The following is a 25,787-nucleotide window of genomic DNA, read 5'->3' as shown; positions in this document are numbered from 1 at the left end:
CCCGACTTCTGCTTGCCAAGCGGAGTCTGCTGTGGAGCAACCATTCAGGATTATGACCATTCAGGATTATGACCATTCAGGATTATGACCATTCAGGATTATGACCATTCAGGATTATGAATGTGGGATCGGTCAAGGCTACATAGTAAGTTTAAAAGAACATGAATCTGTTAGGATGTATTCTCTTGGAAAATGATAGTCCTGCCTCCCTAAGTTCCCTTGGGAGTCATTAGAACTAGGGCTTTTGTCTGTATAGGAAAACGGTGAGGCTGGCGTCTGCTTTTGGGGTGACCGATTTTGTTGTTTCCCAGAGTCCTTGGAAAGAATTAATAGGCTGCTCGTTTCCTCCCCTCTGCCAAGGCTACAGCTATGAGCGTGTGGACGGCTCTGTGAGAGGAGAGGAGAGACACCTGGCCATCAAGAACTTTGGAAAACAGCCCATTTTTGTTTTCCTCCTGAGCACCCGGGCAGGTAGGCCACACAGGTCTTGAGAGCAGGCAACTGGTCTGGTAGAACCTTTACACACTGGCCATTAGTACATTTCCCACGTCTCTGAGAGGTGAGGTCCATGGAGGGCCTGGACTTGTAGCATGAAACCTTGTACCCAAGCTGGGGTCCCACCAAGAGCTGGGACTGAAGCCCAAGTCCTTAGAAATCACTTTAACCTGCTTTGGCTCCTTCCCTGGGGGTGTCCAGAGAGATTTCTGTGGGAAGTATTTTGCACATGCATGGATGCGGACCTCCTTCCCTGCTCTAACTGGGGAGTGAGAGAGCCTCTCTGCTCATTCCCTTTCTCCAGGAATACTAACAGAGCAAATGCTCAAAATGTGGTAGCTACTTAGAATTATATATTAGTGTTTATATGTATAACTTCAGTCGTAAATGTTATTTATCACATTTGTGGTGTGTTATCAGGCAGAGGGTGCCTTCTATGTGTTTATTGAATAATTTGACATTAGCTTTGGAAGAGATTTGGGTTTTTTTTCTCTTTTTCCCCCAGATTTTGGATTGTTTTTAAATACCTTTTTAACTCACAGTCTTAGTTTGGTTATTTTATTTCTTTAAGAAACCTTTTTACTTATGTACATATGCCTGCTTGTTTCTACATGTATCATGTACGTGCAGGTGCACTTGGAGGAAAGACGGGGGTGTCAGGTCCTTGGGACTGGAGTTCAGATTTATGTGCATGAGCAAGAGCGTGTTCTCCGCAGGAGCACTGCACACTCCTCACCACCTCTCCAGCCGCTCATTACCTTATTTCTGATCTATTGAAATCCTCTGGAATAGACGTGGTGAATACAGAGCTGCGTGTTCCTCTTATTAGAGAGAGATCAGCATCTCAATGAAAAGGTTCAGTCTTATTAGGAAGCATTCACTGAGTGATTAGTGTAATATGGGCATATAGAAGAAGCACTAGAGAGAATCCGTGGAGAAGAGATTATTTGGCCAGAGTATGTCTTATCTATCTAATAAAGATAATAATGTATGATGTAGTAATCAGATCCTCTGGGCCTCCCTTCCTCCCAAGGCCACAGCCTGCATCTCAGTTCTTGGTTTTTATCATCATCTGTCTCTAGTAGTCTGAAGAGAAACTGAAAGGGTCAGGTCAACTATAGTGGGAAGGCGGCTCTATTTGTGATATTTAAAGATGACACCATTTCCCTGCTCAGAGAACAGCTTTTTGTTTGAAATGTCTGAGGTTATGACGGACGAGCAGAACACATTATAGTTGATTTCCTTGGAGAGCCCCGAGCAGATCCTGTCGGAGCGGAAGCACGGGGCACTTCGGTTTGTGGAAGCAGAGGCCATTGTACTTGCTGTCATGTGTTTGCTGCAGGTGTGCAACATTTCGCTTAGCATTCACCATCCAAGTGTTCATGAATGAATGTCTCTGTGGATGAGTCATGTTGCCACCAGGGGGCAGCCACAGTTCACGAATATGTCTCAATTATGAGCAGACTTATTAGAAAGATACCACTCTTGGGCTCGAGTGTAGCGTACATGCTTGTGTGGTAGGTACGGGGCCCTAGGCTCTTTCCTGGCACTGCAGAGGAAGGGGAACTCACCCCTTGTTGAGAAGAGCTGCGTTTTGATAGCCTTAACCCAGGCAAAATGGCGCACGTCTTAGTATAATGTGAGGCCGTAATCGCCAGACCACCGGTGGTGATGCTGCACATTTCTAAGTGAGACAAGTACCAGGGAGGCGTTCAAAGTGTGGTGAACAAAGACAGGCTCTGGAGCTGGGGTGAGGGAGCAGCCTCCAGCACTGGCTGCTTAGGAAGCACAGCAGAAAGGATTGTCTCAGCCTAGAAGCCTGAGGTAACCCTGGTGACACAATAGGACCTAGTCTCAAAAAAAAAAAAAAAAAAAGGAAAGAAAGAAAAAAAAAAAAGAAAACCTCCACAGGCGACCTCAAAAGCCCAGAAAACAGACTTAACAGGGTCAAGAGCCACACATGGAAGACTCAATCTTAGGTCTTTTATCTTCTAGCTGTGTGACTTTGAATAAGTGTTTTGACTTCTCTGTGTTTCCATCTCCTTAGCAACAAGAAGTGATGTTGAAAGGCTGGAGCCCATAAGGCTGTGGTGTGGGGTATAAGAGAGGGTCTGTGCAAACTGCTCAAAAGTAGCAAATGATGCCCCAGTGTACTAGCCCTGCTAGGTAACCTGGTTCTGCTCAGTAATCAGTCACTATCCACTTCGTCCCAGGCTTGATTTTATATGAAAGCTTAATTAGAATATTCCTGCCTGGCTTGTCTTGAGACCCAGCTCGGAGTCAGTCGTCCTTCTGAGAAGTAACCTTTAATTCAAGCTCTCGGAACAAGCCCTGCAGGTTCCCTTGTTTCATCTGTGATCTCTAATGACCCTGACAAGTGCTGGTCCGTTTTTGTATTGGTTTTCACATTAATCAAAGAGAAAGGGCTGTAATGTGTTTTCACGGTTCTTCTAATTCCCGGAACCCATGTTTGGGTCTCACCCCTTTCCCTGCAGCTCCAAAGAAAACCCAGAAAGTGACTGTGGTTCTGTCACGCTGCATCTGGAAAGAGCGGACATAGTTACCTGGCTAAGGTTTTCTGTAGGGAGTGGGGGGGACACAACACAGGATGTGGGGGGCACCGGATGTGGGCGCGGCACACAATCTCTCGTTCTGCCGAGAAGTAGCAACACCCCTCCTTGTCAACATATCAGAGATCTCGCTGCCTAGCCTGGCTTGTGAGTGTGGGTTTGGGCTCTCACCTTACAAACACCCACACAGTGCTCACAGCTCCTCTCTGAAGGAGCATATGTCCTTTTCTCTGCAGACTGTCCTAGGCAAAATGCAGCCAAATGTTTTAAACTGGGGTGGTGGGGAGGGATATAAAACTGCTTCACACTCCTGATGTGAGCATCTTCTGCAGTTGTTTCTTTATACTCCCCCGTTCTGCTGTGTGTGGTGATTCATTTCCCAGGTCAGGCTGTAGGAGGTTAAAGGAGCGAGTGTGACCACAGCTCTAGAGGTGGGGAGGGATATAAAACTGCTTCACACTCCTGATGTGAGCATCTTCTGCAGTTGTTTCTCTATACTCCCCCGTTCTGCTGTGTGTGGTGATTCATTTCCCAGGTCAGGCTGTAGGAGGTTAAAGGAGCGAGTGTGACCACAGCTCTAGAGCTGTGGATGAACATGTCTGACTGATCTCAGCCGATCCTGAGAGCCTGTCTGGACGTCTCTATCCTCCCGCCCTTGTCTGTGCCTCGAGTGACGCAATCCTCACCTTGTTCCAGGCGGAGTAGGCATGAACTTAACAGCAGCAGATACCGTTATTTTTGTCGACAGCGATTTTAATCCTCAGAATGACTTGCAGGCGGCTGCCAGAGCTCACCGGATTGGCCAGAACAAGTGAGTGAGTCCGTGGTTTCTCTACTTCCTTGGTCTATTAGACACTCCTGGGCTAGGAAGGAGGGGGAAACAGTCCTTGGTGACAGCACCAAGTGAGGAATGGAGAGAGCCCAGTGTGAGCCTAGCTTCCCTGCCGGCTCCTACCACTGCATCGGCTGGGTCACACTGTAGTCCAGACTCATTCTGTTGAACAAAAAGCCAGATTATGAAAGTATTAGAAGGGAATCTTTAGAAGTTATTTATTCAGTGAGCTAAGAACCACCTCACTAAAAATAAATAAATACATATGACCAAGGCCACGAGAAAATGAACTCAATAGTGTTTTTGTAGATTTGTCCCAGGTTGCTTTATTTGGGCAGTTTTAATCTTATTGGTCTTTTGCTTATATGTTATGGTTTCCAATCTTGAGTTTTTATGGGTTTTATTTGTTTGTGTATGTATGTGAGTATGTGTATGCATACGCACATATGTATGTGCTTCTTGTGCGGCTTTTTTTCTGGTTTGTTTTTGTTTCTTTGTTTTTTGTTTTTCTCCCATTTTTTTTTTAAGAGAGAAAGAAGGCCTGGAGTTGGTGGGTGGGGAGGAGCTGGGAGAAGACAGGGCCTTGGACCTGAGGATGCTAACACACCTAAGAGGTTTTCCTTGGCCACAGGTCATACCTCCATCTTGCCTCCAGTATTGGGAAGGTTCCGAAGTAACTGAAGGCAAGCTGTGACTTGCAAGTACTCAGGGCCCAGTCAGAGTGCCCTTCTAATAATGCCCAGTGCTTGCTTTTGCTTCCTTTCAGGTATCTATCTCTTCCTGACTTCGTACACGCTTATTACACTGCTCTTGTTTGACTTGCTCACAGGTCTGTTAAAGTCATCCGGCTGATTGGCCGAGACACCGTGGAAGAAATTGTGTATAGGAAGGCGGCCTCCAAACTGCAGCTTACCAACATGGTCATAGAAGGAGGCCATTTCACCCTAGGAGCCCAGAAGCCCTCAGCCGAGGCTGGCTTCCAGGTTAGGATCGGTTCTCTTCCTTTGGCCCTGGCTGAGTTGTGCCTGCCTCAGTGCTTGCTATGTGCAGGTGTAAAACTGAGCATGACATGTAGTGAGAAAGAGTTGGGGGGATGGGCGCTGGGCTGTCTAACCTGTTTAACCCAAGCACTGGTGGTGCGGCTTTAAGCAGATACCGTAGCTTCGGGGATCTACTTTCTTTGCTCTTCTCAAGGTGAGGTTCCATTAGTTATGTCTGAGCACACTGAAAATCAGAGGATTATAAACAAACAGAAACCAAGGTAATCATAGCAGTCAGTCTGTCTTAGTTTCTTTTTCTTCTTGCTTTGATAAAACACCAGGAAAAAAAAATCAGCTTAAAGGAGAACAGGTTGATTTTTACCTCATGGTTCAAATTCAGCATGGCAGGGAAGTCAAATCGTCTGGAGCCCAAAGCAACTGGTGCCGTCATATCCACAATAGAAAGGCAGGAACCACGATGTATGTGCATAATTCCTTTCTATCTGGTCCAGGATACAAATGCAGGAAGTGCTGTGCCCACTCTTGGTGCAGCTCTTCCCACCTCAGTGAACCCGATCAACATGAGCTTTTCCAGGGTAGCCGGAGGCCTGAGCGCAGATCCCTCCCTCCGAATCCTGTCACAAGTAGTTGGCTTTCTTTGGGCTTTGGTGCCAACGGCAAAGCCAATTGCATTGCTTATGGGTAGCAGCGTTAAATATAAATGTATCCAGATGCTGGTGCTTCAGCGGGCTGTCTAAGCGTTTACAAGTCATTATAGCAAACCTTAAAGGCTTCCCATACAGAGGGCTAGAGATAAACACTCCAGCCATAAAGGGCAAGATGCAAATGAGCCTGAGTCACAGTTTGAAAATACACAGAGTGGGGAGCTAGGAGACGCCGTCTGAGCCTTGTGTGGATGTCACAGTGAGTGATGAGGGACTCGAGGAAAGGTGGAGGAAGGAAGCTGAGAGTCTCCGACCGGGAGTTGGAACCGGCCTTTGCCACAGTGGTGAGCGTGGAGCACAGAGAGCAGACCAGCCGAGGAGTCAACTATGGTGAGACCCACAGGCTTAGCAGGGAGGGCCCAGCTGAGTCTGGCTTCTCTTGAGGTTCCTGGAAAAGCCTGTGAGGATGAGTCGGTGGGAAGCACTGTAGGAAATGCCTTTAGTGACGGTTATTCGTACAAACAGCATTGGAAGCTTATCTGGAGTATGTAGTTATGGAGTCTGGCAAAGTCAGTAACTGATAATCCGTTCATCCAGCGTCCAGCCGTTAGAGCCTGCTTGGCGTCACCTGTGATGGACAGGAAATGCTGGCTGCCCATCAGAGAAGGATCTTGTCCTAGCCACTAGCAAGTCACCCACATCTCCATGGGTCTTTTCATCAGAATTAACTAGACTTTTGTTTTCTCCGTTAAAGTTAAGTGAGATCCTCAAATTCGGCTTGGATAAGCTGCTGTCCTCTGAGGGGAGCTCCATCGATGAAGTAGACCTGAAATCCATCCTGGGAGAAACCAAAGATGGCCAGTGGGCCCCTGATGCTTTGCCCACAGCAGCAGAAGGAGGAAGCAGAGAACAAGAGGAAGGAAGTGAGTTTGTCTCAAAAACAACCACGAACAAGCAGGGAGATTTGGTTTGTGGCTTAGGATGGCTCAGTTCTAGAGACCGTCCTGTGGGCTGCAGAGGATGTATCCTGTTCCTATTGGAAGAACTAGTCCATTTGTTTTGTGGAACATTTAACTCCGAGGTTTCTCTGTTGTTTCTTAGTTTGGTCGACCTCTCTGGAGATGAGAGTGGGTTACTAAAATCTCCACTGTTACCGAATCAGGTCCTGTCTGACCTGTGTGTCTGGTACTGTTTGTTTTTATTAAATCGGGAGCTGAGGTGCTGGTGTTTATATTTAAATCGTCTATCTTTCCGATATGTGGCTCTCCTCAGAAGTATACGGTAGCCCTGTTCTGATTGTAGACTTCTGACTGATTTAGGTTTGCTTCCCCAACAGATATCTTCCACACTTCCACCCATAGTTGTGGTATCTCGGCCTGGGGCGTTTCTTGGAGACAGTGGATAGTTAGATCTGTTTGACTTGATTTGGTTTTCCAGCTCATCTGTGAGTCTTTGGTGAGCTGAGTTCATCTGCACTTCAGTTGTTTCTGAGATAGTTACTATTCTGTAATTTTGTTGGCTCCGTGTTCTTCTTCCCTGTCTTCTGTTAGTATTAAGGTTTTTGCTTGTGCACTGCGTTGGGTGTGAGGGATTCCTTCCCTGCTCTCCTTATTCTTCTTTTCAGGACTTTTATTCGTTTCTGTGTGTTCATGACAGACTCTCTTCCTCCCCCTCTGTGTAGAGTATTCCTGTAAGTATCTTCTGCAGTGCTGGCTTGGTGGCCATGTTGCCTTGAAATGTTCTCCATCTTCCATGCTTCCCACTCCCCCACCCCTGTGTATGTGTGTGTGTATGGTACACGTGGATGTGTGGACACACTCGTGGGGCTAGAATAGGGCATTGTGTGTCTCCCTGATTTTTCCTCAGCCTTATTTCTTCACGGCGGGGTCTCTCCCTGAACTTGGAGCTCACCTTTCTGTCTAGGTTGAAAGCCAGCAAGGCCCAGCAGTTCTCTTGTCTCTGTCCCAACAAGTGCAGGGGTAGCAGGTGTACAGGGGTGACAGGTGTATAGGGGTAACGCATGTGTGTGGGTGACAGGTGTGCAGGGGTAGCAGGTGTGCAGGGGTAACAGGTGTGTGGGGTAACACATGTGTGGGGTGACAGGTGTGTGTGGATGACAGGTGTACGGGGGACCATGCCCAGCCTTTCTGTAAGTGCTAGGATCAAACTCAGATCTCCATGCTTGACTAGTTTTTTATCTTATATGTTTGGATTTCTATGTACCACATGTCCAAGGAGACCAGAAAAGGGCATTGGATCCCCTGGGACTGGAGTTACAGATGGCAGTAAGCTGCCATGTGGGTGTTGGGGATCAAGCGTTGGTCTGCCGGAAGAATAGCAGCTGCTTTTAATCCCTGGGCCATGTCCCCAACCCTGGATGCTGGGTTTGTTGACTCTGTCTGCCATCTTTGAGATTCTTCCTGCTGGGTGTCTTAGTGAGTCCTCTTCCCACTGTATCTTTACTTTGATTCGTTGACTTATAAATCTCTCCTCAGTTTTCTTTAATCCACACTGCTGCTTTCCTCATCTGGTTCCAAACCTTCCCCTCCTGTCTCTGGCTCCCCTCCGGTCCCGGACTGACTCATCTATTTGGATGTAGCCCTGTCTAGGTCACATGATCACCCACCCACCTTCAGAATCTTTCTCTGGCATTCCCCTTCGTTGAGTGTTTTGAGTTCAGTGGCTGAATGGTGATTGTTGGGAGATTTATGCTACCTTTTTTGTTCCTGTCTTCGTTCTGTGTTCTGATATCTTGGGCCATGACGTAGTAGATGACGTAGCAGAGTTTGATCTGCCAGCTGACCTCAGAGCTGTCCATCTGGGATAAGCTCAGCTGATGAGATCTGTCCTGCCACCGAGGGCAGGGCTGTCTCTCCAGCCTTCTGCTACCTGCATGCATCTGCTTGTCAGTGACTGGCCTTCCTGCTTGCCGTAGCTGCCTCTCAGGGTGTTCCCTCACCTGGGTCGTGGCAAGCCAACTTGAAGCTCCCCACCTATGCATGTCCCTTCATCTCAGACCTGTGGAATAGGTTGCTTGTTTGTATTATCAATCGAATCTCAAGATGGCATTCAGGCTGCTGCCTTCCAAGTGTGATATAAGGGTCTCTCTCTGAGGCTGAGCTGAAGCTGGAGGAGTTACTGTTTTACCAAAGCCTTATCTGAGTTTGTAGGAGCCGTGGGCTTGTCTCGAGGGTCAGCTAGCTTACCTCTGTGCCAAGGTTTCTGCCCTTCCTACTTCCCTGCACCCCCACCTGCTGGGGGCTTGCTTTGCTTCTCTTCCATGCAGCTTTCTCCTCTCCGCTCTTTCCTGGAAGGCTTTCACCTTGTTTCTGAATTTCCAAGGCTCCTCCTCTAGTTTTGTCTTTATGGAAAAGTCTTTTCCTCTTTCTATGACTTTGTCACACAGAGAAGGCCGTTTAGTCTACCCTCTTACTCCAAACAGAACGTCTTACTTTTTAGTTTATTTTAAAGATGTATTTCTTGTTATTTACTGTGTGTGAGTGTCCTGCCTTTATGTATGTCTTTGCACCTCATGCCTACACCTCCTGAGGTTACAGGATCCCCGGAACTGGAGTTACGGACAGTTGGTGCTGCCATGTGAACGCCGGGTCTGAAGCAGGTCCGCTGGAAGAACAGGACATTTCTCAGTCCTGAATGGTTCACCTTGTAAACCCAACCTGTGTGGATCATCGGGACAGACTGTTGTGCACCAGACACTGGTGTTTACATGGTTATCCCTTCACCCCAACTGTGGACAGTGTCCCAAATTTTTGGATTTAAGTGTTTGTTCATTCGTTTATTTGGGGTCTTCTGTATTCCTGATACACAAGAGTTTGAGGCTGGCCTCAAGCTCACTACTGTAATGAAGGACCTTTAGCTTTGAAGTTCTGATATTCCCGTGTCCACCCTCGACCCCCAACCCCGGTGCTGGGATTGTAGGCATGGCCCACCATGCTGGGTTTTGGGATGCTAAGGATTGGACACAGTGTTATGTGTAAGCTGGGCAGGTACTCTGCCAACTGAGCTGCATTTCCAGCCCACTGGAGTGTTTCTGCGTGAAGAATACCCACCCCCTGCCTCCCCATGTCTCACGGCTGTTGTCAGTGACTGCTTTCTTGTACTGGCAGCAACGGGAAGTCCATGTTTCTCGCTCAGGCCACCTTCTTCCTGAGAACTGGGCCCTTATAACCTGGGGCCACAGGTAGGCTGGGCACCTCTTCTGGCTCCTCCACCCCTTGCCTTCTTGTTTCCTATGCTGTGGCATGGTGAGAAGGGGACAGTGACCCCCCACAGCCCCAACACACAGAGCACAGTGTCTTCCAGACTGCCTGCCTACATTACTGCCCAGGCTCCTCATTTTCCTTTTGTGGTCATTGCTCTGGTGCTCCAGGCCTTAGCCTGTCACACTACCTCTCATGCTACTAGAGCCTGCTGTGCTCTTGCCTGTGCAGTGTGCCCGGGCTTTGCAGCTGTTGGCACTGGATTCACTTGTAAATGGGAGTTTATATTTCTTCCTGACTTCCTAGCAGGCATGGACTAGGGGGATTCTTATGGATGTGTGGAGAACTTGGAGGACAGACAGCTGGTCACTTCAGGGGACACCGCTCTTTGACCCTTGTCATGTTTGATCTTTAGATTTCACACGATAGCATCCCATTTGTATTCCTTGGGAAGCTTTCTTGTTCTCTAATTTAATTGTATTCTGCTGTCGTTTCAAGGGTGTCCCTGATTCTTTTTCGAGAACATTTGTTGCAAGTCTAGAACATGTATTACCAGAAGGATGTTTGTTGTATTTTTATAAAAGGTATCCTGCCCACTTGTCCACTGCATTGCTTCTTTTTCTTCTTGTTCCACTCTATTCCCCTTGACCCCCCTTCTCAATTTTGTTTTAGAATCTTTTCATTCTTGCTCACAGTCTCCTACAATATGCCTGGTATCCGCTGACAGTCTAGCCAGGGTGCCAGTACGGTGACAGGAGACTGACAGGCAGCTGCCGTAAGCACATAGATGCTGCCAGGGCCCTACCCCACATGGGTGAGCCAGATTTTGCACAGAGGGAGCACACACTCGTATTTGAAGTGTTTCATTGGCCAGTGTAAAGTTCTCTAATATCCAAGAAGAGTGGAGGTTTACAGAAGCTCTCTGATGTAAGGGGGTAACGGTGGCTGTTTGCAGTTTTGGGGGTTCGGATGCTCTCTTATGGCCCCACCTGTGATACTCTGCACTTGTGAATTCTAAGCGTTTGGAGGGTGGAGAGGGTCTGTCCTTGTGGCTAATCTTGGCTCATGCTAATCTGTTGTCCCCTCAGCCATTTTGCATCCTCCAAAGAGTGCCGAGTGTTTCCATTCACCGTCACCTCGTATATCTCTCTTAAAGCCCTGCTACTGTCATTTAGAGGTTTCAGGTGAAGGGAGAAATAGATGCGTGAGGCTGTATTTTTAAGTTACCTTTGATTGCCTTAAATACCAAAGCTTACATCCATTTCTTCACCCACTTAGATTAATTTCAACTTATTTTTCCAACATTTGCCAGAACAAAATAAATTTGCCATGTTTTCAGAAAGATCATTACACTTCTAAGTCAATCTGACTGCTAAAAAAAATTATATATTTCTAAACAGGCCAACTGCTAAGGGAAAAATATCCCCCATAGAATTAACATTTGGAAGCTTGTCTTTGATGAACGAGTCTAGACTCCCTATGTGGTAGGTGGCTGAACTAGCAGGGTATATATGTGGGTCTAGGGTAGTGGTTTTCAACCTTTGTAATGCTGCGACCCTTTTATACAGTTCCTCATGTTGTGGTGACTCAACCATACAATTATTTTTGTTGCTACTCCATAACCGTAATTTTTGCTGTCATGAATTGTAACATACATAGCTGATGGCCAGGATGTCTGAGAAACAACCCCTGTGGAAGGCTCGTTCAACCCCCAATAGGGTTGAGACCCAGGTTGAGGACCTATGGTCTGGGGTGTGGTTTCTGCCTCCTCTTGGCTGCAGCCTGGGGGTGCAGAATTTAAAACGGCATCAGTGGACATGAAAGACTAGTCATTAAAGTAGCCCCAGTGGCAAATCCCAAATATGACTGGCTTATCTTGAATGCCAGGGTTTTTAAAAGGCTCATTTATGTTAGAAGTTAGCATTTCGTGGTGTATGTAGCTACATCTGTTGATTGTGTTGTGACACTTCTCAGGTCTTTATTTTCTTTTCCACGTGTTGATGGAGCATCTCCCTGAAAGCCCCCTGCTGATTTAATTAGCAAATGCCAATTAGAATTACAGCTGGTTAGAGTTTGGTACAAGTGTGAAGCAATTGATCTCTTGGGGATGAAAATGTTTTGCTTTTGTACTCTCCCGGGAAAACATACTTATAGCTGACTTTCCCAATGCTCTGAAAATAATGGTTTGGTAATATGAGCCGCTAAGTGCACCTCCGTTTCTTGTCCTCACCTGTTTGTGGGTGCCGATCCCAGATGATTCTTGCTTGATTCTTGATGGTGAATGTTCACCCATCCTCACCAAGCCTCTGTCTATCTATAAAACGACCCTGTAAATGCGTGCTTTGTCCTTTTACACGGTTACAAAACTCAAATGTTAAGAGCACTCGCTGCTTGTCTAGTTCAGTTTCTGCCACCTGTGCTTCAGCTCTGGGGGATTTGACACCCTCTTCTGGCACCCACAGGCATAGTACTCAGGTGTACAAACCCACACATGCATGGATGCATGTCTTAAAAATAAAACAGACCTCCCAGAATGAGTGCTGCTCAAGAGTGTCTTTTCTGCATAGTCATCTACTGTCCAGAGCACTCGGGCAGAATCCGCATGTCCCTCCTTCGGCAGTCGGCTGTGGGAACTGAGGGACCCCTCCATCCCTGCGCAAGTGTCTGTTAGCCGGGATGCAGATGCGAGGCAGGAAGGAGCAGCGTGGGAGCTTCAGAGCTCTAAATGCAGGGACCATTTCTGCAATGCCTCATTTTCTCCACAATATGCCATTTGTTCTTTCAGTATTATTGGGAGCCGGCAGAGTATTAAATGTGTGCTTGACATTAAATTGGGAATTCACTAGGGAACCTTCATGTCAGTGAGATTCTCGCTAAGGAGCAGAATGGTGTATTCATCCCCTTCTGGATAGAGACTTAGCAGGGTGAAGGGATTCCCAGTCCTTGGTTATCAGGGATGGACCAATGGGGCCATGAACTGTGTTCTGTCCTATGAAAAGACATACAGGATTCCCATACAGGACCCAAAGGTGTTCATGATGGAAAGAAAGCAGAGTGGTCATAAGCTGGTCTTGCCTCATTTTTAGATTATAAAATTGTTTTCTTGTTCCATTTCCTTCTTCTCCCCCATATCTGCTTTGAGTAGTATTAATCTGTTTCCCTGTGCCTGACATCTCTTTCTTTGGTTTTGTGTTCTTAGAAAACCATATGTACTTATTTGAAGGCAGAGACTATTCTAAGGAACCCAGTAAAGAAGACAGAAAGTCATTTGAACAGCTGGTGAATCTTCAGAAAACTCTTCTAGAGAAAACAAGTTCTGGAGGCCGGTCCCTCCGAAATAAAGACAGCGTAAGAGCCATGACTTTCCTATAAAACCAGAAGTTCTCCCAAACTGCTACCGCTAAGGAGCACGCCTGCGTTGATCGAGTGTAATAGATGAGCTGCACTGTGGCGTAGTTCTGTGAGGTGGTATCAAAGCATCGGTCAGACAGGAGAGGAGCTGGAGAGAGAGCACACTGCTTAGGAGCCCCTGCCGTTCTCAGGAGGTCCCCAATTCCCAGCATCTGCAGGGCTGCTCACATTCCTGTAACTACAGCTCTAGGGACTCCCACACTTTTCTACCACCTCCACAGGCGCCTGCACACACATGGTAACATACATACATGCAAGAAAAGCACTCATACACGTAAAATATGAACTAAAATCTTTGAAAGGCATTAAGGACAGGGTGGTTCAGCAGGTGAGAGACTTGCTGTGCTAGCCTAACCAAACCACCTGAGTGTGATTCCAGAACCATGGGAGAAGACTCCCAAAAGCTGTCCTCCGACCATCACATTTGTAGCATACACACACACACACACACACACACAAAGTAATAAATAAAATAAAAATACATTTTAAAAAAAGTCAAGAAATTGAGCACTGTGGTGCATGTCTATAATCCCAAAACTTGGGAACTGGAATCAGGAAGATCAGGAGTTCAAGGACAGACTATTCTATAGTAGGCTCAAGGATAGCCTGGGCTATATGAGACCCTGCCTCCAAATATACATTAGGATGGTGCATATGTCCTCTAAGCCACCCCTTAGGGATCACGTTACAAGAAGATGCCATGCCTGCTGTTGGCCTTTGTGGCCCTAAGTCATCATTCATTCATTCACTGGCTCATTCATTCATTCACTAGTAGGATGGCAGTCATAAATGACATGTGATGTTCCACTGTCTGGCACTTCATATACCTTCTCTAGACCTGTCACTAAGTAAGAGGCTGCTGAAATGACCTGGTTTAAAAAACAAATCATAATGATTTGTAGGAAGTTGCACTAAAATTGTTCAAGCTAGGACTGGCATCCGATAAGCTGATTTTAGTTGAGGAAGAAAGGTTTTGGGAGTGCGTTGTTCTTCGTGAAGTGGTTGTGACTGCCTCTGTCCGCCTCAGTGCTTCGGCTGAGTTTGGCTTCCAGAGGTGTCGTGTTTAGCAGTAAACCACAGTGACCCACAGTCACGGCCCACCACGCAGGCAGTGTGGGGATGCGCTGTTTCCGTTGCTCCCATACAGAGTGCCTTCGATGGAGCTTGCAGGAGAGCAGGCAGGCCTGAGCTTCCTGACTGTGGCTCCTCATCTCTCTAAGGTTCTTATCCCAGGCCTTGCAGAAGGGCCCATCAAAAGGAAGAAGATTCTAAGCCCGGAAGAGCTGGAGGAGAGACAGAAGAAAAGACAGGAGGCAGCAGCCAAGAGAAAGAAACTGATGGAGAAAAAGAAGAGGGAAAAGGAGGAGGCTGAACACAGGAAGAAGTTTGTCTGCATTATATCAGAATGGGGGTGGGGGGCTGTCTTGTGTAGAGAGCCCACAGCAGACATGGCTTTAAGGCCAGGAAACCTTGATTGCTATGCAGCTCTGACTGGAGTCAAAGTACAGTCTTAAAGATTAGACCTTTTACATTTAGCCCTCGGTGCCAAGGAAAGATGCTGTCCAACAAGAATCTTGTCTGTCTTTCTGTCTATGTATCTATTTATCTATTTATAGTGTGTGTGTGTGTGTATGTGTGTGTGTGTGTTTGTGTGTGTGTGAGCCACAGCACACAGGAGGAGATCATAGGACAACTTGCAGACTGTTTTTCTTCACACTACTGTTTCCTGGGATTGAGCTCAGGTTGTCAGGCTCTGAGACACTTAATGGCTTCTTGTGAGTGTAGGAGGGAGGCAGTTAGACTAATCAGCAAACGTTGCTTACTTACACATAGGTAGGAGACCTCAGTTCGGGGGGGGGGGGGTTACTTGTCACCTCCTGTGAGTAGATGCTCCAAGGGGTCATTATTAATTCCTTCCTCTCTCTGGTCTGCTGAAGGATGGCCTGGTGGGAATCCAATGGTTATCAGTCCTGTTGCCTGCCCTCAGAGGACAGCGAGCTCGAGGACCTAGAGGACAGAGATGAGACTTCTGCGGAGCTTGATTATGAAGGTCTAGACCCAGCCTCCATTAACTACGTTAGCGGTGATGTTACCCACCCCCAGGCTGGCGAAGAGGATGCTGTCATTGTGCACTGTGTAGGTACGAGTCGTGGGCCGGGACCCTGGGGATATCTCGTCTTTATGATGCCAAGAAGTTGGAAGGATAAGGTCAAATGTGACCTAAAAGTGTTCATCCCAGCGCAGCATTATATGGTCAGGAGGCATGGCCGTTAGCTGTGAGAGTTGACTCTACTGGGTTGAGTTAGTCAACCTTCTTGGGCCCAGCTTCTTTATGCATAGGGCTGTTGGTATCCGTTTTATTCTCTGTACGATGTGTTTAAGAGGGTGGAATGAAGTGACCCTTGGAAAGTAAATTCCTCCTGTGAAGAACAGCAAAATCCCAAGTGTGTTCTTCCTGTGGCCAGCACACCTTAACTTCCTCCACCTGGAGTCCTCTTTGCCTGGTAACCACACTGAGCATGTGCAAGCGTCTGCTTCCTGGCCCTGTAAGCGACGAGGTCTCCATCCTTGCCATCTATCTTATTCTGTTCTGTTCTCCTCCGTCGTGTATTTCCTCACCTGACGTGAAAACATACACTGGTTTATTTAACTGTCTCATTGCACTGGAAAGTGGGCTTCCTGGAGCTGGGACTTTTGTGTCATTCACCGACCTAAGCCTCTGCTCTGAACGGTGCTTGACACGTGAGGTGTATGAGCCAGTGTGTAGAGGAAATGGTTATAGGTATAGGGTTAGCCGGTGGACGAGGACCAGCTTGAATTGAGTCCTACTTTCCTTCCTTTCACTGCGTGTGCACTCAAGTGTGCACCTCGGGCTTATCGGTGTCCACTTCATCCTGCTGTCTGCTCTGTACTGTGCACCCTGCCTCTTACCTCCCCCCTCAGTCCCCCTTCCCCAACCGCCCCAATTCCCGCCCGCTGCCCCCCCCCGCCCCCAGCACAGCCATGGGCGCCAGAGCTTCTCTTTCACATACTTCGTTCCTGACATCCCTGTCCGTTTTGACCATTCGTGGCACAATATATTCAACTCTACTTTCTAGAAGAGTCCTAGGAGGTTAAATATATTTCCTTGTCTAAAAAGTCATTCTCCCACGAGCCTATTTCGTGTGCCTTTGGCTTCCTGAGTCATGGACTAGACTTGCCTCCTGTAGATGGAAATGTTCTCTCTCCTCAGATGATTCTGGCCGCTGGGGCAGAGGTGGTTTATTCACAGCTCTGGAAGCACGGTCAGCTGAGCCAAGAAAAATATATGAGCTGGCTGGGAAAATGAAAGGTAAGATGCAGCTGGGGCCTAGCTTCTGCATCGGTTGCTCATTGGGTGTGACTTTGACACAGATCCCCCCTCAGTACCAATTTTCTCATAACTTGTGGCTGACACTGTCACCACCTTCCCTGGGGCTGTAATAAGCCTAGTACTAGATGCAAGCGTTCTGGCTGAAGACTGAGTCCCTGCTCACCTTCCTGACCATCTCCCTAGAAGAACTTCAGACCTAGTAGAGAGAAATCAGACACACTTTTAAACTGTTCACGACAGCCCGGGCTTGGTGCCGTGGGGAAGGAGGGATGCCACACTCCCTGCAGACTGAAGTAGGGTTGTGTAGGGACTGGGGGGGGCTGGGTGGACAGTATTAGCCTTTGGTACCAGAGCCGGGAACAGGCACCTTCTTTTATGTGCAGCAGTCACAGTGTGGTGTCAGGGATGAAGGCTTCCTTGTTCTTTCTGGAGCTGGCAGAGGGGTAAGAGTCCTGGTGAGAGGAACATCTGCCAGAGCTCTTAGAGATTGGGGGGAAGGAGGGAGGGAGGGAGGGAGGGCGGGAGGGTGGAATTTGAGGTGTGGATGGAAGAGACCCTGTGTAAAATCCTCGCTTATAGTCACAAGGGAGAAACGAGATCACAGATGACAGAGCCTGGGAAACGTAGCCACTTAGTCACTGAGGCAGGAAGAGGAAGGGATTGTCAGAGAAAAGAGGGAACTTGAGAATGTAGCGTTTTGAGTTAATGTTGAGTAGACCACATCCAAAATGCTTGGGACCACAAACGGTTCAATTTTCAGATTAAAAGAAAAAGAAGAATTTGGAATATTCTTGTGTACATTATGAGTCTGGTGTTGGGATCCAAGCCTAAGTACAAATTTCATATATGTTTCACATACATCTAATAAGCGGCGTGATGTACCCACCACAGGAAGTCAAGTGGGCTACTTCCTCTTCTGGTGTCCTGTGAGAACCTGAATTCAAAGCTCCATTTTTGGCTCATGTTGACTTTGGATTTCTAGATTAGAGATAGCCACTTCGTACAATTAAAGAGATGGTGGTGAAGGCAAAGAGACCCACAGTAGCACTCAAGTAGAATCAGAAAGCCACTGGGCTTCACCCCTGTCAGTGGCCATATCTCCTTGGGACACTGGAGGAGATGCCCGGAGTAATGGTCACCGTAACTAGAGATGAACCGTGCATCATCTCTAAAGAGGGATTGAGGTTGGGCCACAGAGTAGATGAGCCCGGGCTAGAGCTACCGGGGAAACATTGCCTCGGCTCTGAGCAGAAGTGGAGCTCACATTGCTGGAGAGGGGTGACTGTAGATCCCAGCACTGACTCATTCTTCTGTATCTGCCCCACACTTAGCGTTCCCAGTGACTAGAGGGCCGAGGCAGTGACAGCCCCAGGAAGCCCAGGGTAGAGCCGCTATCTGAGGGGGAGGGGAAGCTTAGCCCCCGTCATAGCGACCGACCATTCGCAGGTCATCTGCTTATTTGGGAAATCTGATCTGGAGAATGACTTGAGAGATTAGGGTTTGTGGGCTACTTAACATTTTTGTCTGAACAGAAAATTCACACTGGGTCTGTACAGCTCAGAACTAAATTGGCCCATTTGTCTGGAGTGTTGGCTTGATTTGCCTTCCTGAGAGGGGGATATGCAGGTGAAATGGTAGAGTGCAGTGTGGGGTGATTAAAGACAAACAGGAACTCACCCACCTTCATTCCTTGGCCGTCATTCTGAATCATCACGATGGTCACAGGGGCACCAGGTTGGTAACGCATGAGGACCAGAGTTTGGAGGGAAGCAGCCGAGAACCCGCCAAAGATGACAAGTCAGGGGGAAAATTCAGAGGGAGGTGCAGCACCAAACGTAATCGGAGCGAGCCGTGGTGGCCCATGCCTATAGGCCTGGGACTGGGGAGGACAAGGCAGGAGGATTGCTGCAAGTTCTATAGCCTGAGCTATAGACTGAGATCATATTTCAGAAAGCAAGAAAATGACAAAAAAAAAAAAATGTGATTGGAGTTGGAAAACGAACCCTTCAGGAACGTAATGTTGCTTTACTCTCTCTTCAAACCTCAGACCTGAGTTTGGGCGATGTCCTCTTATTTCCCATCGATGATAAGGAGTCACGAGACAAGGGGCAAGATCTGGTAAGTGAAGAACCTGTCACACACCGGGACTAAAGCCTGGCTCAGCCACTCTTGACACCTCTGCTGTCCAGCCCGTACATGCCCACTGCCCAGCCTCTGCAGGAGCACAGTAGCTTGTTAGGACTGCCACATCTGTGCCACCTACTGGGTGGCTTCAGCCTTAGAAACGTATTGGGAGTGTTGCTGGAGACAGCATGGCCTCGTGGGGTAGCAGTCTGTTTTGCTTTTATTCACTTTACTTCTGGGTCACAGCCCTCCCGTTCTCATCCTTACAAGTCCCTTCCCACTTTGTCCCCTCCCCTCAGAGAAGGGGAATTCTCCTTGGTACCACTTCACCCTGGGACATCTAGTCCTAGCAGGACTGGGCACATCCTCTTCCACTGAGGCCCAACCATGCGGTCCAGGTAGAGGAAGGGCATCCAGTGACAGGGAACAGAGACTGAGACAGCCCCGGTTCCACTTGTTAGGGGTCCCACATGAAGACCAAGCTGCACATTTGCTACAATTGTGTAGGGGTCTAGGTCTAGCCCCTGCATGCTCCCTAGTTGGCGGCCCAGTCTCCGAACTCCCATGGGCCAATAGTTGACTCTGTAGGTCTTCTTGTGGTGTCCTTGATCCCTCTGGCTTGCTCAATTCTATCCCTTCTCTTCCACAAGACTTCCTGAACTCCGCCTGATATCTGGCTGTGGGTCTTTGCTTCTGCCTCCATCTGCTGCTGGATGAAGCTTCTTGGGACATAATTATGCTAGGTTCCTGTTTGTGAGCATACAAGGTGTGCTGGGATAAAGATGGAGCAGAGACTGAGGGAACAGCCAACCAGTGACTGTCCCAACTTGAGACCCATCCAATGCTAGAGACACTGCTAATGATATTCCACTATGCTTGCAGACAGGAGCCTGGGGACCAGCCACCTTCTCACCGTGTCCTCATAGTCTGTCCTCTGTGTGTGCATGTATTTGATGCCTTTCTACATGTCCTAATTTCCTCATGTATGTGTGTGTGTGTGTGTGTGTGTGTGTGTGTGTATGCAAGTATACATGTGTGCACATGTAAGCCAGACACCAGCCTCACTTGTCAGTTTTCAGATCTTTTTGTTTTGAGACAGGATCTCCATCTTGGAGCTTACCAGCAAGCCCTGGGATTCGCCTGTCTCCAGCTCCCCAGTTTGGGATTAAAGTGCATGCCACTGCACCCTGCATTTTATGTGGGTTCAGGGGATGAACTCAGATGCCAAGTACTCTGCTGCCTGGGCCAATTTCCCTTGCCTCTCAAGTTTGTCCCAGTCTCCGAAGTTTTCTCTTAAAAGTATGCATGAGCCTGGATTAAGGCCAACTTCATTGGAACCTAATCTCATAAAGACTTTGTCCATATGTAGTCCCAGTGTAGGTCCCAAGGGTTTGGATCCCAAGGGTTTGGATCCCCCACATAACAAATGGGGAAAGGGCACAATCCATTCATACCAAGCAGGTAGATCAGGCCACGGTCCCTGGAACAGCTCCTTGCTCTTTCCCTGGCCTAAATATCAAGCCCTTTGTATATGGGGAATCCTTATTTTTTCTAATTTTTTTGTGTAAGCTTATAATTTATTACATTTTTATTTGTTTTGTGCTGTGCATGTGTGTGCATGTTGGTTTAGAGGACAACTTGTAGACACCCGTTGTCTATCGACCATGTAGGTCTTTGGGATCAAGCTCGGGTCATAGGCTTCGCAGCCATCTTTTTCTGTTCTTTTTATCGTTAGTCCTCCACAAAGTGCTGGCTCCTAGAATATGCCCCAAAGCATTTACATCCTAAGACTGTGTGATATAAAATTCTCAGGGTTCATCATTTTTGTTTATACAAAACTCCGTGTGAAGGATTATGCCTTCTAGCCGGCAGAAGACAGGAAGCAGCCCGCACCTCCGCGCTTTGCATCTTCAGTGGCTCCTCCTCGTCAGTTGGAGGATCTGTAGGGAGTTTTCTTTTTTTACCACATCCACCTGTCTCTGAGGGCCAAATCCATGAATCCTGAGCCAGATCAGTGCTGACTCAGAAAAAGAGTGAGTTAGGCAGTGAGACCAAGAGTCGTGGCTCACACGCAAAGACCCGTGTGGCTAACCGCCAAGTGCTTTCCTTGTCTCCACTCGGTAATTTCCACAACGCTGCATGAAGTGGGAGAAAGAGGACAACAGATTCTGTGCATAAGAAACGGTCCAGTGGCTCAGGCTGGTGGCTGTGACTGTGGCAGTGCCAGCATGCTGGCCTAGCCTGGGCTCAGTCTTACCCGGCACTGCATAGGGAAGGCTGCAGTGTCCAGCAGCCTGTCTGTGTGGATTGCGGTGGCCTCAGCGGTTCCCTGGAGGATCTCTGGGGGGGTTGGCACTGGGATGACTCTTGTCCTGGGACTGTGAAGCTGATGGGCACCAGTTTAAGGGCTGAAATACAGAACTCGGACAATATCAGCCAAGATTCCAGTTTCTCCTCCCCGGAGAACAGTTAGGAAAGTCCGTGTTCTGGACTCTGGCTTGACCCCGTCTTGAAACAAGAAAGAAAGACCTACATAAATTGCTATGACGGGCTGTCCAGGCAGCGTCCAGAAAGGGTAGGGCTGAGCCTTGCTCCGCTGTGACGGCCTGTGTCTCCTGGTGGCCGCTGTCTTGTGTCGCATCAGTTTCCCATGCTCACCCTTTCAGTTGGCCTTGGTTGTGGCTCAGCACCGCGATCTTCGCACCAATGTCCTGTCTGGCATTAAGATGGTAGCCCTAGAAGACGGCCTGAAGAAGATATTTTTAGCAGCAAAGAAAAAGAATGGTAAGCCTTCCTTCCCTCTGTGCTCAGGATGAGAATGTCTGTCCAGACATGTGCTGTGACTTTTGAAAGGAGGCAAGAAAGGCCAAGACTCTTCTTGGTATGCCCAGTAAAATCAAATCAGATGTCGCACCTGTATTACTTTACATTTACATACCCCGTTCCTTTGTGGGCTGTGTCCATCCAGTGGGCATTGTTGTCATGGTTACGAAGCAGCCCTTAGCTTCCTCACCTGTCTGTCCAAGCCTAGTGTGCCTCAGTGTTTATGAAATTCCTTAACTTTTGGGGGGATTTTTTGCTAGTTAACTTATGCATTACCCATCAGTCAGAATCTGTGCCCATCCCGGCTACTTACTTCTAGAGCCTGTGGGTTAAGAGAACAAATTACTTTTCCCCTCTTCCGTGTAGATGTTAGGTCTGGTTCTTCCTCCCAGCCCCATGCTCCCTGGAGGCTCTGCTAATTCGAACTTCAGATATCCCGTTTACTTTAACCTACCTTCTGCCACGTGACTGCCAGTGTGCGCTTAGGTGTCATGCATCTGCCAGTCACATCTTCTTGGTGAGTCTCCTGACACACTCCCAGGATTCTTTCTGCCGCCTGGATGTCCCACCTCCTGTTTCCCGCTTAAGCCATTGGCCATCAGATGTGTTATTGACAGGCGCCACATCCACACAGACATCAGATATTCTCTCTACACCTCCACTTCCTACACAGAATATTTTTGACATTGTAATTGTGTACTCTGCATGAAGCCATCAATAATGATTTTCTCCCGTATATACTTTATGTTTTCTTTTTGTAATTAGCATATTATTGTCATAATCTTTTCAACAGCAAGTGTTCATCTTCCACGAATTGGACATGCTACAAAGGGTTTTAACTGGTATGGTACTGAAAGACTTATTCGGAAACTTTTGGCTACGCGAGGCATCCCAACTTTCATGTATCCTTTTGTGGTCTGATCACACGCATTTCAAACAATGAGGAAAATCGTGCTGCATTTTCTATTTCTATTTGATCCAAGGCTGCCTTCTGTCCTGTCCTTCACTCTGTCTTTCTTCAGTGACACATAACTAAGAGAACACTTTGTAGCTTGTATGATCCAGAGTATGCACCCAAGAAAATAAATATACCCAGGCATTTCTGGATGCGTAGAAACAGATTAGGACATGGAAAGGCAGATAAAGATGCTTGCTTTAAAGCTTGATGACCTAAGCTCAATCCCCAGAGTCCTCATGGTAAAAGGAAGGAGAGAACTGACCTCCACAATGCACCACACACACATGCACCACACACACATGCACCATACACACCACATATATGCACACAGTACATACAGTTGCTAGGTGTGTTCTCAGTAAAATAAGACATATGGAAGCTGGGTGTGGTGGCAATGCTTTTAATTCCAGTGCTCAGGAGGCAGAAAGGGGCAGCTCTGAGTCTGGGGACAGACGGATGATCTACAGAGTTAGTTCCAGGACATCCAGTGGCACACAGATTAAGTCTGTCTTGAAAAATAAATAAATACATAAATATATAAACATAACAATAATAAATGTCAGGGGAGGTTGCATTGTACATTTGATGACGTCATTCCTGGGCACTTCTCTCCAGGCCCATCAATAGAGGACTATAGTAGAGAACTAATAATTCTATTCACTAAGGTTAAATTAAACAAGTCAACTTTTGTTTTAGAGCCTTTTTGATGTATTCTTCTCTGTGTTTCATTTTAATTGCAGTGCTTACACAGGCTACACCACAGCCCCTTTCTGATGTACTCTTAAGGCTCAGTGCGAAATCCATTGTGAGTATAGTTTCTGTTTACATTCACTACAATAATACCTGTTTTCCCAAGACCTGCCTCTGTAGGCCAGCATTTTTTAAATTGTAAGCTGTGTCCAAAATGGCTAGAAACAACAGAATTAACCTCTAGGTTCTATATATAGAAAGTCTATCTTTTTACCTAGATCCTTACTGAAATATGTGCACGTGTGGTCCCTAAAGGATTCATGTGCCTTTAAAGCCTTAGTAAAGAAGTCACATTTTATGTGCTTGTGCAGTGTCAGGACAATGACAATCACGTGTTCTAACAGTAGTAGAAGAGTTTCTGATCTGAAGTGTTCTGTAGTGCTATCCGAGCACCAGTAGCTTGGGTCAGGATGAGTTAAAGTGATGAGATGTGCCTTCCTTAACCATCCCTGCAGATACTACTTTCCCAGAAGTAAGGCTGCTGCCCGCCATTCACAGCCTGCATCCCCCACCTCCGCACCACTGGTTCCTTAGCAACCAGCCCAGCACTGGGTCCAGTTTTCAGCACCAGTTAGCTTGATTCATGCCCCGAGAGTGACAGTTTCCAGGAAACAAGGCTATCTTTGGCCATAGTCTCTGCTCTGGAATTTCTACGCTAGTCTTTTCTGAATTCTATTTTTTTTTCTCCTGGAAGTTTTACTGTGATAAAGGAATGCACAGCTTATATGGGCAAGCCCTTTGGCTTCAGATTGCCTAAATTTGTACAATAATAAATTTCTTATTGTTAATGGTTGTGTTGCTTTTTTTTTTTTTCTTGCTGAGTCTAGTTTTCTTACCCTCCACCAGACTGATGTCTAGAAGGTCTGGCTGTGTGAATAGGGGGACCTGAGTGAAGACAGGGTGGGGAGGCCTTGGGGGACACACTTAGGCTGACCCATGCTCTCTATCCATCGGCATGCACCAGCGGGACTCCCTGCCCTTCTTTCCTCAGAATTGGGATCTTGAAGACAGCTGATTGGCCTGGAGGCCTGCCAGGTGTGACTTTAGGAAACCTGAGACTATTCTTCCCTCCACCTGCAAATTCAGTTTCATTTCAGTACGCAGCTCCTGGCTGGCACAGCGTAACCTGTGAGCGGTCCCTGGGACAGAGAAGTACTGGAAAAAGAGTGTTGGTGGCAAGGCCATGTAAGCTGTAGTCCGTCACACCATGTGTGCAAAGCCTTGGCTTTCCACAGCTGTCTTGAAGCTAAGAGTGGACTCACACTAGGTGTCCAAACGTGAATGGGTGAAGGAAACACAGTATATTACAGGGACACCACATGGAAGAATGAAGTTTTATCATTTTCAGCAAAGTGGAAGGGACTGGAGGTTACTGTGTTAAGTAAACAATACACAAGACGGTAAGTACATTATTCTGTCAGGGGCAGAAGCCACAGAATATCCACCTGAAAGTGGAGTAATGATTACAGACATGAGGGTATATGCAGTGAACCCTGACTACATGTATGTAAAAGCACACCAGGCCCGGGTAACATGTCAGCTAACATATGCCACAGTTAGGATAAATACCTCTGTTAATCCCACAGATGTGAGGAGAAAGACCACCAACCCAAATTATGTTCCAATCAAATCAAGCTTGTGTACATGGGAGCTGGCTGGCAGCTGTCTGTTCCTAAGGTGGGCTCAAGAGATCAGCCGGTTTCCCAATTCTTCTCTATGGGGCAAAACCACAGGGTAGGGGGGCTTGCAACAAAGCACCTATTGGAAACAGATCCCCCAGAGAGTAGATTTACAGATAAATTACCAGGTCAAAGTAGGTCAGATTCGAGGAATCAGTTTTACAGCAAAGAGAAACCTAACTGAGCTAGTGTATCAAAATGTCTCCTGGTAACAAAAATGAAAATGGAGACAGGCTGGCTCCTCACATGCCTTACAGGTTTCTAAGGGGCACACTGGTATTCAGTCAGTTCCTTAGGAAACAAGGACCTTGAGAAAGATCTTTCCCTACTCCTCTTCCACATCATAGCGAACAATTTGAGGCACGCAAATGTCACTTGGAATGGCATGGGAATGACGACCTGCCAGTATGAGGAAAGCAATAGTTTATCACTGATAAACTGAAAATGGATTGCATACTTAGATATAAAGCCTGAAAATGGAGAAACTGGTTATTTTTTGTGATCCCCTGACTGGCAATAGCCACTTAAAACTTCTCCCTGTGTTTCACTAACATATCAATGGCATTAAAGCACAGATTCATAATCATGCTAAAAATTGATGTCCAGCCAATCGAATGGAAGTTACGACAGGAAGCCACACTAGTTACAGGTGCAGCTCAGCTGAAATCTCATTCCAGGAAGAAAAGGCTGACTACAGCTAAGGAAAGTGAGCCCCATCCCTTTATCTCTAAAGGTCTATACATATAAGTTGTCTTTCCCATTAAAACTTTTAAACTATAACATTTAAAAACAATTTAATCTCTCATTTCCTTTCCAGTAATACCTCAAGTGTTCCTATATTCAGTTTTCATTTCACACACACAAACACACATACAAAGACATACATACATATATATTCATAGGCACACACTGCCACATGTAAACCCCC

At 47.2% G+C, this 25,787-nt stretch overlaps 1 protein-coding gene across 2 annotated transcripts in view; it reads left to right on the top strand.

Annotated features, from left to right (window-relative positions):
• Window positions 1-23,929, top strand: part of CHD1L (chromodomain helicase DNA binding protein 1 like) — a 47,757-nt gene extending 23,828 nt beyond the window's left edge. The window contains exons 12-23 of one of the 2 annotated variants that reach the window (XM_080915820.1): window positions 361-471; window positions 3,762-3,876; window positions 4,727-4,880; window positions 6,297-6,465; window positions 12,962-13,110; window positions 14,394-14,557; window positions 15,111-15,313; window positions 16,406-16,504; window positions 18,573-18,643; window positions 21,337-21,433; window positions 22,266-22,374; window positions 23,636-23,929. In XM_080915820.1, coding sequence (XP_080771946.1) covers window positions 361-471; window positions 3,762-3,876; window positions 4,727-4,880; window positions 6,297-6,465; window positions 12,962-13,110; window positions 14,394-14,557; window positions 15,111-15,313; window positions 16,406-16,504; window positions 18,573-18,643; window positions 21,337-21,433; window positions 22,266-22,374; window positions 23,636-23,714 — 1,520 coding nt within the window. In that variant the 3' untranslated portion in view covers window positions 23,715-23,929. Of the gene's footprint in view, window positions 1-360; window positions 472-3,761; window positions 3,877-4,726; window positions 4,881-6,296; window positions 6,466-12,961; window positions 13,111-14,393; window positions 14,558-15,110; window positions 15,314-16,405; window positions 16,505-18,572; window positions 18,644-21,315; window positions 21,434-22,265; window positions 22,375-23,635 lie in introns of both variants that reach the window. The other variant, XM_080915819.1, reaches the window with a different exon arrangement.
• The last annotated feature ends 1,858 nt before the right edge of the window (window positions 23,930-25,787 follow it).

The sequence above is a fragment of the Micromys minutus genome (assembly GCF_963924665.1).
Source record: "Micromys minutus genome assembly, chromosome: 4".
In the NCBI taxonomy this organism is placed as follows: Eukaryota; Metazoa; Chordata; class Mammalia; order Rodentia; family Muridae; genus Micromys; species Micromys minutus.
Note: the sequence above shows the minus strand (reverse complement) of the source record. Positions and strands in the feature narration are given on the sequence as shown.